We start from the raw sequence: 20066 nt of genomic DNA, 5'->3' as shown, positions 1-20066 counted from the left end.
GGGTACTGCTTCCATGACCCAAGGAATAGTGGGCAGCTGGGTATGGAGGCTCAAGGTCTGGGAGAATCCCGAAGATCCCAGTGCATGACCAGTGATTGCTGCTCTACTATAGTATAATGCAGGGCCAAGGAGGGAGGTTTCTTGCATCAGAAGCCCAGAGACAGTGTATGCACATCGTGGGTGGTCCAGAGTCTCCAGGAAGCGTAAGAGGAGGTCGCTGAAGCCTCTTCACTGAAGGAGTCTCTGAGGCTCTGACAGGAGTGCCTGGTGATTTTAATTTGGACAGTTTGCAGAGCCTTTTGTTGGAGCAGACCCCCGCTGAAGGTGGGCTAATTTATTTGTAACAGCATAAATAGGCTTAAATAAAATTTGCACACAAGGGTTATGTTGCCTCCAGAACCAAAAAACTACTAAAAGATTGTGGACTTGTATGTCCATTGCAAGTGTGTCAAACAAATGTCCTCGAAGGAGGAGGTCATAAAAGTTGCTTCATACCTGTACTCTTGGGGAAAGGGGGATTCAGTGAGGATCCTGTCTGCAAAGACTGCCTGTGAGAGCAGAATGGCTTAGGTACTTGTGGGTAAGAAGGTAAAAACATGTCCTCTCAGAGGTGATGGCAAACTGTGGCTGAGAGGATGTTCAAACAGGCTCTGAACAGAATGTATTAACCAAATATAAAATAGCAAAATATTCAGCCTTGTGTAAATGAAGTGGGATCCCAGGTGTTTTAAGGGTACCCAAGATTTGTTTCCACTAGGTACAGTCTAACACAAAGATACAGAAATAGCTGTCATGAAGAAAGAAGTTTTCTGTCCTCACAGATCTTGATCAACAGAAGGCAGGGCACACCGTGGAGGGCCACACAGGGCAGCGCCAGGGTCAGTCAGGAGGCAGAAGGAGCAAGGGGAAAACGTGGGCAAGAGCCTTTCTTGTGGATTCCACAGGAAGCGAGGAGCAAGGTGACGAAAACAGGTGTTAGATTGGCTAGTTTGACTCATTTCAGTGGGCTCAGGGCTCAGTGGTGTCCCTGGTTGTCTGGTCCCTGTCCCTGAGGTAATGAGGGCAGAAGAGTGGCCCAGAGTGGAAGAGCCTCATAGAGGAGGGGGTTGGGGTGTTGACTCTAGATGATTACCTATGAAAGGAGCGCACTGAGGAGTCATCTGCTATCTCTAGCAACTAGTTAGCCCTGGCAGAGACAGTCCCTCCAGGGTGACCAAGGCCTCAGATGTCAAAGCGTTTAGTACAGAAAGTGGAAAACATGGTTACTACACTAAGTATAACTGTAATTTGAGCCCTGGTGTAAAGCCTTGAAGGTTTGCCAACTGGTGCATTTTAGCAGATGTTAAAGTTAGTTCAGAACCAGTGTTGTAGAGGCAAAAGGCCAGTCAGTGCCATTTATCTTTTCACCATATAAATTATTTTAGTAAATTTTCAATTTCTAAGTGGGCCAAATTGTGAGCCTTTCTGGAATTCGTTCTTTTGTGTGATTGCTTCCTCCAGATGTATCCAGCTTTCTCTCCTTCATTTATCTTTTGATTGGTCTGATGGTCAAGGATGCACTTGAGGCTGGGGAGTGTCTTTCTGCCCTGCTCTTGTGTATCAGTTTTCCCTCCAGAGAGGCTCAGGTCGGGAGCATCAGGGTTAGGGCCACTCTCACAGCAATGGTTGTATTTAAGTCAGGTTTGAATTAACACCTTCACTGTGCCACAGGGGTGCTGTGCGTTATTTTCCTCATAACCCTGAGGATCAGGGTTTTGTGCCACCCAGGCTTAGGCAGCAGGGTGCATGGAGGAGCACAGGCCCCCCCACCATCCAGACGTTGAGGGGTGGAAGCCATCTTCTGCTGCAGCTCTACCTTCTCCCCCCTGGGGACTGATTCCCTCCCCCTCACCTTCTCTCTGTACATATTCTCTCAGGACATTTTTGCCTCTAGAGTCACAGTGTTTGTGTTTCTGCATCCAATGACATGTGGACAGACCTTCTGAGTGGTTATGGAGAAAGAGAACCAGGTGTTGGACCTCATAGATGAGTATCCTTTTCCTCCAGGGAATGCCAGTCAATCTCCCCAGTACTGAAGTCCACATCCGGGAGGTCATTTTGTCTATGGCCAAGGTGGGGACCTCAAGCCTCTTGATGACAAGATTAGTCCTTTGGCATGCTGGTCAGGAACAACACTAAGCAAAGCCCAAGTGTGCTGGTTAGGGGTTTTGCATTGGGAGAGAAGTTGAATATGAAGTGCTCCCCTACACACACTTTTGCCTTTTGTCATCAGTGCCTGGGCCATGAGCTGCCATACATGTGCACCTCGAAACCCTTATGGGTCTGGAGAGCCCCTGACAGCAGCAAGATGAGCAGCAGCACAGGAGATGGGTGAGCTCACTGCCTTTGCCTGAACAGCACTGACTCAGGAGGGAACCAGGAGTCCTTCTGAAATCTTCCTGGGCTTGTGGCCTCCTTCCTTTTCTCGAGCTAAAGAGGGGGTCATCCCCAGGACTGTATGGGGGGTGTACTTTCCCAAACAGTGTCTCTGTGACTGCCCCAAGCAGCCACTGATGGTAATCTGGCTAGACACAGTGACCAAGGAGCACCAGCCCAACATTCAGGAAGTGGAACTCAAGCACCCACCAGTTAGGAGGTTGTGTTGTCACTGGCCTCAGGTGCGAGCCTGGGAGACTGCCTGCCAGACACAGGCCACACCTGATGGCACCTCAGTCCAGTATACAGTAAATTAAGAATATGTTTTGCCTTGTGGGCAAGAATGAGACATTTGGGTGGGAAGAGATGGCAGCATCCACTTGAGAGAACAGAACACAAGCTAAAGCTCAAGCTGGCCGGCAATCGGCCCTCACACCCGAGATGGTAACTCCTGCCAATGACCCAGTTAGTTAGAAGAGGAATAGTTAGTGAAAGCTGTCTGGGTGTCCTCAGGTGAGGTTGGGTCATCTTGTTTATGATGCTGTTTTAGTCACCTCCTCTTTACTCCATTGGTGAGAGAGAGATTCCCATCCAAGACTCATGGGGATGTCTGAACACAGAACACAGGACACTCGGCAACAAACAGACAGGATGAGCAGGAGTTTGTTAGTTTATCATGTATACTCACAGCCTGGGGAGGAGGACAACACACACCATGCAGGGCCACATGGGGATCGCACTTGGGGGCTGACTGAACAAGCAGAGGTTTGGGTAGTAACAGGACTCTGTGGTAACAAGAGGGTGAGGTGAGCCCTGGTTCCCACAGGAGGGTGTGATGGGCTTGTTGGAATAATTCCATGATAGGGAACTGAAGCCTGAGGTCGGGAACAAGCAGGCACTGTGTCTGCTCCCTGTGATGAGAAGGGTTGTTTGGCCAGGGGACCTTACGTGTGGGAGGAGAGGGCGAAGAGGAGTGGGGAATTGCAGTTAGGCCATTTGAGGTCCCCCAGATTTACCGGATATCAAGACAGTTCATAATATTGCATCTTAATATCATGCCTTATACCACAAGTAGTTATTAAAAAAGTAATTCTTCCTAGAAGTAACAATAGAGTTCACCAATGTCATAGGAAGGAGATAAACACACAAAAGTCAGTTGTATTTCTGTGTCCGAGCAATGAATATGTGGACAGCAAAGTTTAAAATACACTTAGGATCACTAATAAAAAAAATACTTAGATGTAAATCTAACAAAACATGTCCAGGACTTGTATGCTGAAAACTACACAACACTGGGAAAAGAAATCAAAGATCTAAATCAGTGGAGAGACAGATCATGTTCATGATTGGAAGACTAAAGGCAGTAAAGATGTCAATTCTCCCCACATTGATATAGAGATCTAACGCAATAAAGAAAACCAGTAAGATTTTTTTGTAGCTATAGACAAAATAATTCTAAAATTTACATGGAAAGACAAAGGAACCAAAATAGCTAAAACAGTTTTGCAAAAGAAGACTAAGTGGGAGCCATCAGTCTACCTGGTTTCACAACTTATATACAGCTACAGTAACCAAGACTGTGTAGTATTTGCAGAGGGATAGACACATAGATGAATGAAACAGAACAGAGAACCCAGAAATAGTCCCAACAAATACGCCCGACTGATTTTTGACAAAGTTGCAATAGTAACTCAATGGAAGAAAGATAACCTTTCTAACAGACTACAGCTGTTTAAGGCTTGTTGGGGAAATCAGGCCAAAGATGGAACCACAAAGAAGGAAGATAATGATTTGAATGAGGTGCTAGGATGTGATGATGGGAAGGGAGGGATAATCTGTGCCCAGCTCAGGAGTAAAGTTGCAATTGCCAGGTGACAGTTTATTTCATCTTTCTGAATTCTCCTGTTTCTGACAGACGAGCTCCATAGGCTCTGGTAATTTTCCCATCAGTTAACACACTCTAAACTCAGGTCACCCCTAGCTACGCATACACTGCCTCAGACTCCATTAGCCTTCCCATTAGCATCATTCTCAGGCTATATAAGGTGGCAAGAGGACTCTCATTAGGTTCAAATTTACCTCCTCCCAGGTTCAAGTCTGGCAGGAAAGAGAGCACTTCCAGACTTTGTAACTTTTATTCAATTCCTGGGATTCATTCTGATTGGACCAACCTGGTGAAACTCTGCACACACAAAAGCACATACATACCCTGGAAGTATATCTGGGGTGCTTTGTATGTGCTTGACAGGCCTTGGTAAGGTCTGCCCTCAGTGCCAGGCATGGAGCCTCACCTGATCCAGGTAGACCGAAAGGAGAGTTTAGTTCTTCAGAATAAACTCTAGCTCTTGTAATAGAAGCATGAAATCCTGGACAGGCAATGCAACAAATGTCCTCTCTAGCCTCTCCGGGAGAAGTTCCATGGTTAATACACAGATTTTCTCTCCAAATATTAATGTTCATGTGGATTGTAAACTCCAGTCACTCTTTTTTTGACTTTGTCAGAGGATGCAAATTAGGTGGCACTGAACTTTCTCAGGCTGGGACACTGTTCTCGGCTACCCCAGAGCAGTCACATATTTGCAGACATCGTGCAGCCCGAGATAGCTAAGCTTGCCACTTCCAGATGCCTCTGCTAAGTTGTAAAGTTCCAGCCCCTTGATCAGGAGCTTAAATGGAATGAGCTGGCCCTGTCTGCAGGAAGCCTTTGGGGTGGCCCCTCACCGAAAAACTGACCAAAATCTCTGAATCACCGGTTTTTCTGACTCAAAGTCTTGGCAAAGAACACAAGCATTCTTTGCTCATCAATCAATAGAGGTATATCAATGCATCTGCCTCCACTTTCTTCCAGTCACCCTCAGCCTCACCATCCAGAGCTATGGGATCCACACCTTCTACTACGTGTTGTGACACTTACTACCCACTAATACCCATGGACTGTGTACACTGTCAAGCTGGAAGACTGTGATTGTTCAGTGGTTTGCAATACCCTCTAGGCTGAGAATGAGTCAAGGAGAGTGGTGGATTTCATCTTATCACGACTCCCCCTGGCTAAACTCCCTAACCTCTGCCTTCCCCACTGTCATTTCTACTTTGCGTATCAGTGAGCTCTTGTTTCTCCATTGAATAGCTTTTAATATCTGATCTTGACACAAGATATGTGTATTGGGTTTTGCTGTTATTGTTTGTTTGTTTTGCTTGTGTGTGTGTGTGTGTGTGATCCAAGGTTGTTAAAGTTTGAGTATATCTATTCCCTGGTACCCAACAGATAATGAAATGAAATATACAAGCATACATCTTTTTTTATTTACTTATAAAATGTTTCATAATAAACACAGTATAAAATATATGTTGTGAACATCCTGAATATGCATAATAATGAAACAAACATGTGAACGCACCCCAACTAGAGAAGTCGTTGAGTCGTCTCTGTACTCCTTCCCCATTCCCATCTTTGTCTTCCAGTGTCCTACCATCCTCTCTTACTAAAGGTCACAAATATCCTGATTCCTGTTTTTCCCTTCATTACTTTACCTTCCTGTATAGTATTTTACCACATATGTGCATTTCTGTAAACAATATTAGTTTTGCTTGGTTTGAACTTTACAAAAACGTTATATTTCCTTCTTTCACTGAGTAGTATGTTGCTGAAATTCAGCCATTGATGCTTGTAACTGGGAGCTCTGGTTTATTTTCGGCGCTACATAGTTTTCCATTGTATTACTTTTCCACACATTCCTTCCTTCACAAAAAATGCGATTACGCGTGGGAAGCACGTTGCACAGTACCTGGCGCAGATTGGGCGCTCCATAAATATTTGTTACATTATTGAATGAGATTGAGTCCCGACTGACTGTAATGCTGACATTTGTTTCCCCAGGCTGGATTCTCTGCCCTTCGCCCTAGTCCCGAGTATCCTGCCAGCTCTTCCGCCCTGAGTTAATTGCAGTTATAAAATTTCGTACCAGCAACAAGAAACCCGGCGGCCTGCCTACGCACCTAAGACTACAATTCCCTGAAAGCACTTCGGTGATCTTGCGTCCATTTAAGTTTACGTTCCTTCCGGGTGAACTTCCGGGTTACGTGGGCGGGGCCGAAAGAGTTCTCCAATGAGCTCGCTTGCGGACGGAGCGGGGCGGGGAAATGGTCCGGTGAGCGTCTAGGCGGCGGCGGCAGCGCCGACGAGGGGACAGCTGCGGGGCCGTCGTGGTGGGAGGCGTCTCTGAGCCTCGCCAGCCTAGCCGAGCCGGGTGGAGTCCGGCCGCTCACCCCTGCTTTCTCCCGGACTCGTTCATTCCCCCGGCGTCCGTGGACGCCGCTCCGTGTCCCCGGTGGGCACAGCAGCCCGGGCCCTCCACGCCCATGGCCACTAGCCTGAGGAGGCCCTCCTTCAGCTCCGGCTCTTCCTCCTCGCCCGACGCAGAAGACGAGGGCGTGCGCAGCACCTGTGAAGATGCTTCTATTTGCAAGAGGTGCCTGGGGGCTGGGGCCTGGGGGCGTGGGGCTGGGGGCTGGTGGGAGGCGAGCCTGTATCTGAGGAAGAGGCTTGTGCGCCAAGAGGTGCCCGTCAGGTCGCGAGACAGCTGTGCGGCGCGGGGAGCGAGGGGGGTCTCTTCGTGCGCGTCACACGTTCATGGAACGGGCGGTGTGTGCCGGGCACGGGGCCAGCCTGGGGATGCGGTGCCCGGGAGTGGGACGCTGAAGCGGCACCCGTGGTCTTGGCTTCTTGGAACCAAGTCTTGCTGGAAAGACAGAGGTGAAGTAGATAATAATAACGTTGGTTTCGATGGGTTCTGAGGAGTGCAGGTCTCCCTCTTTTAGAGGATACATTCCACTGGGGTTGTCATCATCCCCATTGTGCACCTGAAGCTCAGGTCAGTTCAGGGGAAAATGGCCTGTCTAGACCACATAATATTTGTGTGCAGAGCCCAAAGCTTTCCAGAGCCCTTGAGTGTGTGCACAAGAGCCTACCTGTTAGGGGGCTGTGTGGGGAGCATTGTGAGCACAGGTATGTATCCTGCACTTGAAAGCATGAAAAAGAAAGCATGAGGCTCAAGGGTACTCACTCCATTCCTTCCTTCCACAGAAATTATTGAGAGTTCACTCTGTGCCAGGCCCTTCCTTTCTACTGGTTGGTTGGTGGGTATTCAGTGATCAGGACACATGATGAGCAAGACTGACGTGGTGTATGACGTAGTGGACCTCACAGCCTGGTTGGAAAGGATAGACAGGGAGCAAATAAGTACATAAAGTAGATAATTACAATTTTGTGTTGAGTGCTGGGAAATACAGCATTTACCATTAGAGGTCGTATTTTAGACGATGATGTTTAAGGTTAGAACTAAAATAAATAAATAGTGCAGGAGAGCATTCAGAGAGAGCAAGAAAGGAGAGGAACTGAAAGAATGCCCTGGAAGCTGGGCCCGCATAGGGACTATAGGGTGGGGAAAACAAAGGCTGGCACTTTTTGTACGTTCTTGGAGACTAAGCAAAGTGCTTCAGAACATGACTCTGGAGCCAGACTGTGTCAGACGGACCCTAGCTCTGCCACTTAGGAGCTGTGTGAACTTGGGCGAGTTACTAAACCGTTCTGTGTCTCGCTTCCCTGATCTGTAAAATGGGGTGATCATAATCGGTACTTCATAGGTGAGTGTAAAGATTGAATGATATTTCGTTATTAATAAAGTACTTAGAGCAGTGTCTGGCATTTAGTAGTTGTTAGTAGTGGTTGATTAAATGAATGGATAAATACGTACATAGGTGTTAAAGGCTTGGAGACCGTTAGTGGTGAAATGTGTGGACTTAAATGGATTATACCCAACTTTATTTCTTCTCCAGCTTGCAGTTGCTACTGATCACATCTGTAGCACTGTTGAATTGGAAATAGTATCTCTCGTATCTACTGCTATTTGCAAAGAAAATCTGAAGTGCCGTCAGAATTATCAAAGGGAAATAAAATAGTTTTCAGTAGCACATTAGGGTTAGGCTTATTTGATATTGATTGGTTTTATTGGTTTATTTAATATCTGTTGGTAACATTTTTTGTAAACTTATTTAAAGTAAACTAGCTATAAAATAGTTCAGACACAAAGAAATGTACAGAGAAATAGTTTAACTAGAGTATGTTTTTCCTTGACTCTCTGTTGGATGGTTTTTATAATTTCAGCTCTTCTCTGCCTCAGTTTCCAATGCCCTCTGTGTCTGCAGATGTCTAAACATGTAGGGGAAGTTTGGGTTTGGAACTGCGGGGAATCTAAGGCAGTAGTTCCCAACTCACACTGCACATCACTGTTGTCTGTGGGGCTTTTTAAAAGAGCACAGATGCTCAGGGCCTGCGCTGGACCCACTGACTCAGAATCTTCTGGGATATGTCCTAACTGAAAAGACCACACACGTTCGTCATCCGGAGGCATTTCATCAAAGGTTTTTTGCATGGGGTTTTCCCTCATCTGAAAAAACATGCAAAGAAATTGTGAGAATCTATAATATAATGTTTTAAGATCTTTTGCAAGACTCAGTGTCTTTCAGGTTCTGTGATACTGTGATCTGCATTTTTACTGTAATGTATTAAAACTTTAAATCTTGTGAAAAAGTCATGTTATTAAAGAAGGATTCCTTGTGTGAATCATGGGCAAGTTACCCACTTTCTGCCTCAGTCTCCTCACCTTTAAAGTGGGGATGATAGTGGTAACCTACCTTTTGGATGTGAGGGTTAAGTGAGATAATCGATGCAAAGCAGGTAGCGCAGGATCTGGCACAAAGTCAAGGCTTCCATAAGTTATTATTATATTAGTTTTGATTTTCCTCCAGTCTGAATAGTATTTGGTTGAAGTTACTGAATATGTTGTAGCTGTGGGTCAGGCTGGTGTCTGCCGCCGTGAGTTAAGCCATAAAAATCCCTAAAGTAACTTTAAAAAAGCCTGTCAGTCTCTCGAGGCTCCTACACTTCCGTTACTTCTGTTTTTGCTTGCTCCCTCCTTTGGAACAGAGCCCGTCTGGGGATCCTAATGAGGTCATCTGTCTCATGGGTTGTTGTGAGGATTAAATGTGGAGTGCTCGGCACACAGTAGGTGTCATCAGACCATCACCATCATTGTTGTCATGATGGCCTCGTGCTATCACTCCTACAATCTGATAGTTAGGACTCGTCAGATTGGATATACTAGGTTTATACCTAATAATTCCATTTGTTTCAGCAGATATCTGTCAAGCACTTACCATGATAGCTAACTCTCCCCACTCCCCATTCTCTCTCCTTATCTTCCCTGTCGTGCTGTGCCCCTAGTCAGTTCTCTACTCTTTTGTTTACCCATGATCCCCCCAAACCCTCCCAGTGTCCTCTGAAATTACCACTCCATAATCACCAGCCACCTCTATTTCCTCAGCCTCTCCTTAGTCCTTCCCTCCCTCTCTTTGCCTTGACCCTGGCCCTTCCCTAGGAATATCCTTTTCTTGAGGCCCTGTCAAGTGGTGCTTCTGTTTTCTCATACACTGCAGATCTCAGGATTAGCAGGTTGGAGATTTGTGTCTTCTCTGCTCTTTGTCCCCTGCCCCATTTCTTTGAGATCCATGGTCCTCAGCTGGAGCACCCTCTCTTCCTCCTCATTACTCTTTTCTGCCTGATTACTCCCCTATTTCATTGAAGATTTGGGTGCCTGGCCCACAGCCTTCCTCTCTGCCTCAATTCTTGCCATTATCCTAGTTCACATCAGTGTGCATGTGGAGGACCCAGTGTACACCCAGGGCACTCATTTTCTTCAAAGCCTCATCTGCAGTGCTGACCTCTTCTCATCCACCTGTCGCCATTCCCACCATGATAGCCTGGATTTCTGTTCTGAGGCCCTCAGCATCTTTTTCCATAGGACCTCCATGGTATTTTTTATCCTTTAGACGCTTCCTCTAGGCTCTTACCTCTCAGTTGAGCTCGGGGTTCATAATGTATCGTTCCGGAATTCTCTTGGCAATGCCTCCTCTCCCTTGCCCTTCAGTCCCAGTAAACCCAAAACCAAACTACCCATTTTTGTCTTGAGTACTGGTGATAGGACTCACAGAGCAGGGCAGCTGGGTACTATTTCGAATTCATGTCACCCCACCTCACCTGTGCCCTCACAGAGCCTGACCATTCTAGTATGATTCTCTTGTCAAGTCACTCTCCCATGCTCCAGAATATTTAATGCAGACGTTTTCCACAAACTTCTGATTTACTCCCCCCAACCCTTCATTCTCAAGATAATATGGGTGATGTTTTGAGCATGCTTAACATAGAAAATAGAAGCCTTCAGATTGGAACTCCATTCACTTCCTACAAGAAACTTAACCAACCAACCTATCCTACTGTTAGAGTTGCAATGTCCTCCAGCAAAGACCACCAGAAACACATCAGTAGGTAAACCAGTTGGGTTTAATTACTCTTTGTAATGAGGGAGGCCTCACATCATAGGGAACTCTGGGGCCTATCAGGATGAGGGCGTTAGAAAGAACTTACAGGATTTGGGCTTTGGGTGGATAGTTTGGGGAGGGTTCAAGGAAGCAGGGATTTGCTCTGGACTGGGTGCTGACAGGAGGCAGGGACGATTCTGTGATCGTGTAGCTCAATCAATCAATTCTAGAAGGAATTGTGACTAGAGTGAGACAAACGCTATAATTCATAAAGAAGCCACAGTTGCTCGCTTCAGCCAGGAGAGAGGGATGTTTGGTATTTTCTGGATGGCATGACGGCCTTCTATTTGTCTGTTTAGGCAAAATGATGAAGTGGTCTTGTTTTGTCTCACATCATCGCTGTTGCAGCGTGACCTTGTGCTGGTGTCTGTGAGAAGTTTATGTCCAATAGGTAAACAGCATGGTTTGTGTGAGCATGAGGCCAGCTTCTAACAACAGGAAAGCCTGGCTCATGGTGAAGTGGGGTCAGCAAGCCGAAGAGTCAAAAGAAAGATTTCTTGGACTCTCAAGGTCTGGCAGTAGTGCTCTTTTATTTAGATAATAGTGTGGAATAACATGGGGACAGGACCCATGGGCAGTCAAGAGCTGCTGCATGGGGACAGGACCCATGGGCAGTCAGAGCTGCTGCTGCTGCTGCACACATGGGTTGAGAGTAGGGCTAAATTTAAGCCATAGGTATGTGAGTTATCTCTTTACAAGAGAAAGGAAAGAATATGTAAAAAAAAGTTGTTAAAGTGGTATCAGTGCTGGTGGGGTCTGGTTATTGGGTGGTCTTATAACTTTTAGATAAGAATCAAACAGGATTAAGTAAATGGCAGAAGCCACCACCTTAAATATTATCTTCAGCTAAAGACAAAGGAGGATGTTGGTGGTGGTGGGTAACCATGAGGTTACCAGACAAGTGCAATAAACAAGACTTAAGTCCTTGCCTCCCCATTAAAAGTTTCCAGAGATAGGGTCATCTCCCTTCCTCCTGGTGCAGAGAGGGAGACACTCCCCGCAGATGGAGACTTCCTTCACAAATACAAATGTCTCTCATCAAAGGGCAAGCAAATTCCACTCCTCAGAGCTTCCTCATCTGCAGTTTTTAAAAGTAACCAGCCTAAAATAATCCTCATCAATGGTACCGGGCTAGCTCCTGGATGTCAGCACTGCTTTTCTTCTTTTCACAGTGGAGGAAGTGAGTCTTAAAAAGATAGGTGTTTGTCAGGCAGGAGAAGACAACATGACCTAAACAGCAATGTAGATTGATGCAGAGGATTATTTGCAGAGGATTATCTGCAGATTATGCAGAGTATTAGGAGAAGTGGACTTTCAGTAGGGGTGTGGGTGGCCAGAGAACTCCAGAGAGGTTGTCGGAGAATGAAATGCAGAAGTCCCAAGGTGAATAGAAGGTCCTGAGGGGTTTTAAGTGGAAGAACTGACATGATCTGGTGTGTGTTGTAGAAAAATCCCCAGCAGCCGTGCAGGAGATGGGGTGGTGACAAAGAGAAGGTCTGTGCTCTTTTCCTTCCCCACTCCCGTAGCCCTTGCTCACGTCTGCTCGTTCACCCGGTCTATTGCACCACGTCCTTGTTGTCGGACCTGCTTTGGTCTAACCCCCTCCTCCAACCCAGTGTTTATGCTGTGGCCAGGGTGATTTTGGGGAATCACAAATCTTGTCCTATCACTTTGTCACTTAAAACCTTTGGATGTCCCATCAACCAGAAGGTAAAAACCTACACGACGTTGCATGACACTACACCCTTCATGATCTGATCATGCCCTGGATACCCACCGCTGACTGGAAAACTCCATTTGGAGGTCTCAGAATGATCTCAAACTCATTATTTCCAAAACTGTCTTCAAGATCATCTTCATGTGCTCTCCTCCTCGTCACCTCCCCAAACCCAGTGAATGGGCTGTTCATTCAGTTCCCAAGTGCAAAAGGTAGGAGTCAGCTTGGAACTGCCCTTTCACTTACCCCGATGCGATCAGTCCCCCAGACCTGTTGATTACGTGTGCTGAACATTTCTGGAACCAACTCTTTTTCTCCACCTCTGCTGCTTCTATCTCACTGCAAGCTGAGGTCACCTGTAGTCTGAGCTATGGCACTAGTCCGCTAACTGAGGACCCTAAGTCACTCTTCCCTCCCCCAAATCCATATCTCCCACTGAAGCCAGAGGTTTGTAAAGGGCATATGTAATCCCTCATTTAATGACTTCTTGTGGCTGTGGGAAAAAGACCAAGGATTCCTACGTGTTCTCCACAGCCCTGCCTGCTCCGTCGTACTTCTCCAGCCTCACTTCACATCACTCCGTGCTTCCCTTTGGGGTCTCCTTTGTTCTTCAGATATGCCCTGTTCCTGCCTTCTGTGGGGCCTTTCAGCACGCTGCTCCCTCTGCCCACAAGGCTTTCTCCCAGCCTTCCTGTCTCAGTAGTTCTACATCATCTCTCAGATGGAGGCATCCATTCAACACTCTTTATTGAGTGCCTGCTCAGTTTCTGGAGACACTGTTCTAGTGCAGTTATAGTAGTGAGCAAAACTGGAGCTCTTATGGTGCATTTTTTTTCCAGGGGGCAAACAGAAAGGAAGCCAAAATACCTGGCATGTCAGGTGGAGGTAGATGTAGTGGGAGTGTTGGAAGGAGTTGTCACTGGAGATGGGATGGCCAGGGAAGGCCCTGCTGACAAGGCCAATGCTGGGGAAAGACTTGTGGGGGGTGAGGAGTGAGCCCTGTGGATATCTGGGGAAACAGTGTCCAGGTAGACAGAACAGAGAGCAGAGAGGCCCTGAGGCAGGAGCTGGCCTCCCCTGTTCTAGGAGCCACAGGCCAGCATGAGTGAGAGGGAGAAGAGTAGCAGATGGAATCTGGGAGGCCGTGGGGACAGATGTTGCAGGCTCTTGTAAGGCCCTAACTTGTGCTCTGAGATGGGAGCCACTGGAGGATTTTGAACTGAAGAAGGTGACGTGACTTGAATTTCCACAGGATCGCTTCAGCTTCTCTGTGGAGAACAGACCGTAGAGGACAAGGATAGAACAGGGAGATGAGTTAGTGGTACTGGAATATCCCAAGTCAGAGATGCTCGTGGCTTGGATCAGGATGGTAGTGGAGCAAGTGCTGAGAGTCGGTCAGATTCTGGGTCCACTTTGAAGGTAGATTGAGCTGATGGAATGCGTTGACAGACTGGATGTCGGGGGAGACTCAAGTGTCAATGATGACTGCAAGGTTTTTGGTTTCTCTCAGATGAGGAACCCTCAAGGAGGCCTCTCTGATGCCCGCAGTCAAGATCTTGCCCCTGTTATATGTCCTCATGACACTCTCTGCATCGCCTCTGTGGTCATCAGCCCAGTTGTAATTCAGACATAGTGTTTCATGTTTTTCTCTCTGACTAGAGTAAATGTGGTACAGAGCAAGGACCATGTCTGCCTTAATGCCGTGTGCATTGTAGACGCATAATAATTTGTCAGATGGCTGAAGTGAAGAGGAACTCAGTGTAGATGGTCAAGATTACCTTTCCTGATGAGGTCTTAAAATTCTGGTTTTCTGTTTTACTGGTTTTCAGTTATCTGTATGTTTTAGAAACCAGTCCAGGGGCTGTAAATCTGAAATTCCATTGTGAATATTACAGAGTTTAATTTGATTTTCCAATGGAATCGAAAAATGCCCCTCTTGACATGCAGGCAGGCCACAGTGTCACCTCTCAGGAAAGGCGGCCTTTTCCTGGGGGCCTCGGCCTTTCCAGCACACTAATCATATCTTCACAGCTGTGCCCCAGAGAGCAGGGCTGAAATTTTCATCAGAAATATTTTGACGACAGTGGCTGCTGCTTTCCTCCCTGGAGATGATATGTCACTTTAGAACTAGAACATTCTATTGAGGATAAATTAGCTGCCAAAGTTGCCCATCAAGAAAGTCAAATAAATTGTGGATTTTTCCCCTTTTAAAAAGAGGAATTAAATTTTGGAAAATATCTGTGAAAGATAATGATCTTAGATCTAGAATATTAGCATCACATCATTTTTTTCTCTTAAAAACTTTTTTTAATTAATTACAAAAGTGAATACTTTTTCCCCCTCAGTAGCATAATATGAACCTATTGTATGTAGTTTCACACAGATCCACTTCATTCTTTTTAATGGCTGCACAGTATTCGCAGTGTGGTTGTAATTTACTTGACTGCTCTTCTGTTGGATTTTTGCACGTGGCTTGAGTTTTCCTATGAGATGGATTTCAGGGGAGAAGTTTCTGTAAAATGGTTCTTGAAAGAGGTTATGTTAGTTTTCATTCCCATCTGTAGTGAATAAGATGCTAATCACCGAATATTCTTAGTTTCTTAAATTGTTTATCAACTGGCAGCTGGAAAATAATACTTCTTTTTAGTTTGTATTACTATAATCACTAGTGAGGCAGAATTTTTAATCTGCTCACTATGATTGATATTTTCTATGTGAGCCCTCTCTCCATATCATTTTCCTAGTGGGCTGTTGTCTTTTACTTGTTTGGTTATTTGTGTTTTTATTATTGATTTGTAAGAACTTTTTATGTCAGGGATAGTAATCTGTTGCCTCTGTATTTGTTGCAGTATTTTCTCTCAAACTCATGCTTGTCTTTCAGTTTAGCTTGTATGGTACATTTCATAATACAGAAATTGTGAATCTTTACGGTGCAGAATCTGACAACTTAACTTTATGGCTTGTGGATTTCAGGTAATGCTTTGAAAGACCATATTCTCGATCATTCTAACATTTTCTTGTAGCACTTTTATGTTTTTGACTTTTATGCTTAGATCATTCATCTATCTTTATTATTTTATATATTATAAAGTAGCAGTCTAACTTAATTTTATCTCAAATTATTAGCCAGTTGTCCCTACACCATCTATTGAATGGTCTCTATTTTCCCATTGATTTGAAACATCACTTGGATTATATACTAAATTCTTATATATATTTTAACACAGCAATGCATTTGTCATTCTTGAGTTCCAGTTGAAATTGCTTTTTTTTCATTTTGATGCCTGAAAACTTTGACTCACAAAGTTACTTAGCTGTGAATTGATTCAGAGCTCCCATAGCTTGTTTCACAGGGTAAGAATAGGTTTGTACCAGGGAATATCAGAATTTTTTAGTCTGTTTGAGCAGCTGTGCTCCAGGAAGAAAGAAAAGGAAGGGGTGCTAACAAAAGACATGTGTCTGAGTCTGTCCCTTTTCATCAGGAAAGCAATAGCTTTACGGGAAACCCTACCCTGTAGGCTTCTATGTACTTCTCCTTAGCCAGAACTAGGACATGTGGCCCCACCCCTGGCTGCAGGAATGCGTGGGGAGGTGAGAATTTCTACTTGGGTAGATTGACACCTCAAACAAAATTGGGGTCCTCTTCGTAAGGAGAAAGGGGTGAGTGGATATTGAAAAGGGAACTTGGAGGGTCAACTACATTTCTCATCTTATCTTTTTCCCCCCCAAATTTCCCCAGGTATTCTTAAGAGAAATTGGGGGGTGGGAGGTGGGGGGCGGGGAAGAAGAGGGAGGTGGAGGGAGGGGGAGAGAGGAAGATAATTTATATAATAAAAAGCTCAAGTTGTCAGTGTTCAGTTTGATGAGTGCTGACAACTGTATATATCTGTTACCACCACCAGAAACAAGATATAAAATATTTCTGAAACTCCAGAAATTTCCCCTGTATCTCTTTCTGGTTAGTCTTCCAACCTCCACTTAGTCCTTTTCTGATTTCGGCCACGATTGATTAGATTCGCCTATTCTTGAATGTCATGTCAGTGGAATCATATGATATGTATTCTTTCTGTGTCTTCTTTCACTCAACGTGTTCTTTGAGATTCGTCCATGTTGTGTGCACTGTCAAAGATCAACAAAGCCAGATAGTAGTTAAAGTGGTAAGGACAGATTTTAATCACTAATAACTACTGCAATAAAGAAAAGACTCCAGTGTGAACTAAACCCAACTTTGATTTGTCCAGAGGGCATTTTAAAGGGAGAATGAGGGAGTAAGGAGAATAATGAGTAGAGTCAGAGAAGAGAAAAATTACGCAAAGTGGGAAAGAGGGATCGGTCCATGTGAAACCATCTGAAATTGCTAACTGGAAGACTGGGGCCCTATCTTTAAGTGTTGCTTGGAACAAACAGTAAATGCTTTTGCCAGCGTTGAGTTTTCTTAGGCGGGCACTTCAAGGGGGACTAGCGTCATCCTAGGGGTGTGGCTTTGAGCTGTTAGAAGCTATCTTAGTGTTTGTTCAAGTCTTTATAGAATAAACCAAGTTTGAGGCCTGTCGAGAAGAGGGCTCAGGGGAGCCTGGCTAGAGTTTGGTCAGGGAGAGAACCTTTGTCAGTGTAAAGTAGTTTGCTCCTTTTTATGTTGTGTGAATATACTCTGATTAGTTCATCCATTCACCTGATTATGGATGAGTTGTATCCAGTTTTTGGCCATTGTGAATAGCCTGCAATGGACATTTTATATGTCTTTCATTTCTCTTGGATAAATGTCTAGGAGTGGAATTGCTTAGTCAGAAGGTGGGTATGTATTTTAATTGCCAGACTAATTTCCAAAGTGGTTTATCAGTTTACACCAGCAATATATCAAAACTGCCATTGCTTCATATCCTTGTTAACATTCGGTATTGTCAGTGTGTGTGAAATAGCATTTCATTATGGTTTTAAATTGCATTTCCCTGGCAACTAACGAGGTTAAACATCTTTCTATGTGCCTGTTGGCCATTCCTGTATCTTCTTTTGTGAACTGTCTTTCCAAAACTGCGCATTTTTGATGATGTATACATGCACACGTGTATATACGTGTATGTGTTTTATTGTACATGTGTATGTATATACAAACAGGTACACAAACACACTCACAAACAGATACACATGACGTAAACAACTGAAGTGTTGGAAGAGGGGTCTAGATCAGGTGGGTAAGTAGGTTTGAAAAGCAGCAGAATGAAGTTCTCTGCAAGGTTGCACATCTTGAGGAAACTACCTTAACATCTGTCTGTAAAGCAGTGCCTTCCTTGTAGGCTTGTTAGGAGGGTTATGTGTTCCTATGTGTTAAGCGTTTAGAATAATGCTTGGCGCCTAGTGAGCACTCATGAGTGTTGATTAGAAGTAAAATGAACCAACCCAGCCTTGATCCTCATCAGCCAGCGAGCAGAGAGGGCACCTTCTCGTGCCCTGAACCCTCTGATGAAGGGATGCCTATGGGAGGCTTTTTCACACCTTTGCCATGAAATTCCCATTGTGGCAGTTGACACCCACGCAGATGGGACAGAGTCAGTAAATCTTTCTTGGATGAATAGACAGAGGTTGGGCCAGGTCAGTGTTTCCCACGGGAGGAATGTGAGATGGTTTCAGGCGGTACACAGACTGGTATTTTAAATTTAAATAATTAGGTATTTATTACAGAATGCGTTAGGTCTGATATGCTACCAGATATCTTCTTCTGAGTATTAACAAAAAGGTAGTTGATTTCAAGACATATTAAATTGAACATGTGGTATGTGAATGTCATGAAAATTTTTAGAGTAGTAGTGGATTGAATGAAATTGAGAAAATCTTTGAGGTCTGTCTAAATCTGAGATATTTGATTCTTTGCATCTGGGTTTCAAACATGAAATTAGGACATACAAGTAGAAGGGATGTTCTCTGGGTTTTGGGAACAGAGGACTAATGGGAATGGACAGCAAACAAGATGCACAGGATCGTGGTATGGAGATAAGTAGTATTAGATTTTTGGTATCTACTTTGGACAGTCTTTATGTATATGTATATGTTCATTCTAGCAAAATTGGGAACATCCTGTATATGTAATTTTGTATTCTGCTTTGTTCGCCTGATGCGATAATTCCAGGTTCAGTATTCTTGTACAAAAATCTTTGTGTCCATTCTTGTTTCCTTAGGATAAGATCCCAGAAGTGGGGTTGTTCTGTCATTGTGTACACATGCTTTTCTGGCTTTCTGTACCTGTTGCCACGGTGCCTTGGACGTGCCTGTGCCAGTTGATTGTTCTGGCGGTGGTGTTGAGTGCCATCCTCCTCAGCCCTCTCCAGCGCCAGCTTCTGTTAAAAAATAGTCCTGTTGCCAATTTGATAGGAGAAGTACTGCTCTCTGCTTTTGCTTTCATTGTGCTTTTTAAAAAATTATTGATAGAGCTGATATGTGTGTTCATTGATCAGTTGGATTTCTTTTGTGAATTGTTCTTTTTTCTGTCTTTTGTCCTTTTTTTCCTTCTTGGATATTAGGGGTTTTTTCTTACTAATTTACTAGTCCTTTATACTGAAAGGATGTTAATACTTTGTGGTGTGTCACAGATATTTTTCCTAGTTTAATATTTGCCTTTTATGTTTGTTACTGTTTTCTTCTTGTGAAGCAATGCTGTGTTTGATTGATTCTGTGACACATGTGTTCTTGCCTTTTAACTTTTTTGAAATCAGATGTGACTTATTCTTGATGTGTCCTGCAGTCACTGTCAGGTTGTGTTAGATTTGTCATTACCTGTGCAAGTGGACATGGTCGTTATTCCTGGTGGCAGGGCTGGACCTCTGCAACCACAGCCCCTGGATGCTTTTGTCCCCATACCATTTAAAGGCCATTTGAAGAAGGAGCACAGATCCTGATTGCTGTTTGAAAACCATCCATTGATACCTTCTGATGGGATCAAGAAAAGGTATCAAAACTTACAGAGTGAGGGGCAGCAGCTTGGAAGAAAATCTCAGAGAAAGATGATGATGGTCTTTTAAGAAATGCGGCGTCACCAACACCCTCGATGGTATGAAGGTCGCTATTGTGTGGAAACTCACAGATATCCTGAAAGTGAAAACTTAATCAACTTATTTCCCTCATCTTTTTCTTTTTGTGTGTGTACAAGAGAGAGAGATGATGGTAATCTGTTTAAAGAAGTCTAAAAGAGCTTTTTCAATAACCACAAAATTAAAATTCTAAGCGATAAGAAAAACTAATCGGCAGTGTATTTTCTTTCTTTTTTCAGTCATACAATTGATTGCATCTTAGATATAATGAGATATGGCATGTGGTTGTTAGTGTACAAATTTTAAAAACATAGATACATTTAAAAGAACCCAGAAATCTCAGAGATAATCATTAACATTTTGATACCAATTAGTCCTCCACTACTTCTGTATTTACAGACATACACATATGAAACTGGCAACCAGTTAGCCATTGATGATTAAGTAGCTAGGAACTAATATTCTTTTTCCTTTTT

General features: G+C 44.4%; 1 protein-coding gene across 4 annotated transcripts in view; it reads left to right on the top strand.

Annotated features, from left to right (window-relative positions):
• The first annotated feature begins 6540 nt into the window (after positions 1–6540).
• Positions 6541–20066, top strand: part of LOC138915125 (leucine carboxyl methyltransferase 1-like) — a 28384-nt gene continuing 14858 nt past the window's right edge. For 3 of the 4 annotated variants that reach the window (XM_070269715.1, XM_070269714.1, XM_070269713.1), the window contains exon 1: positions 6541–6884. In XM_070269715.1, coding sequence (XP_070125816.1) covers positions 6775–6884 — 110 coding nt within the window. In that variant the 5' untranslated portion in view covers positions 6541–6774. The remainder of the gene's footprint in view (positions 6885–20066) is intronic. The other variant, XR_011439624.1, reaches the window with a different exon arrangement.

The sequence above is a fragment of the Equus caballus genome, chromosome 6, assembly GCF_041296265.1.
Source record: "Equus caballus isolate H_3958 breed thoroughbred chromosome 6, TB-T2T, whole genome shotgun sequence".
Lineage (NCBI taxonomy): Eukaryota > Metazoa > Chordata > Mammalia > Perissodactyla > Equidae > Equus > Equus caballus.
The sequence above is the reverse complement of the archived record's forward strand: the minus strand, read 5'-3'. Positions and strand labels throughout refer to the sequence as shown.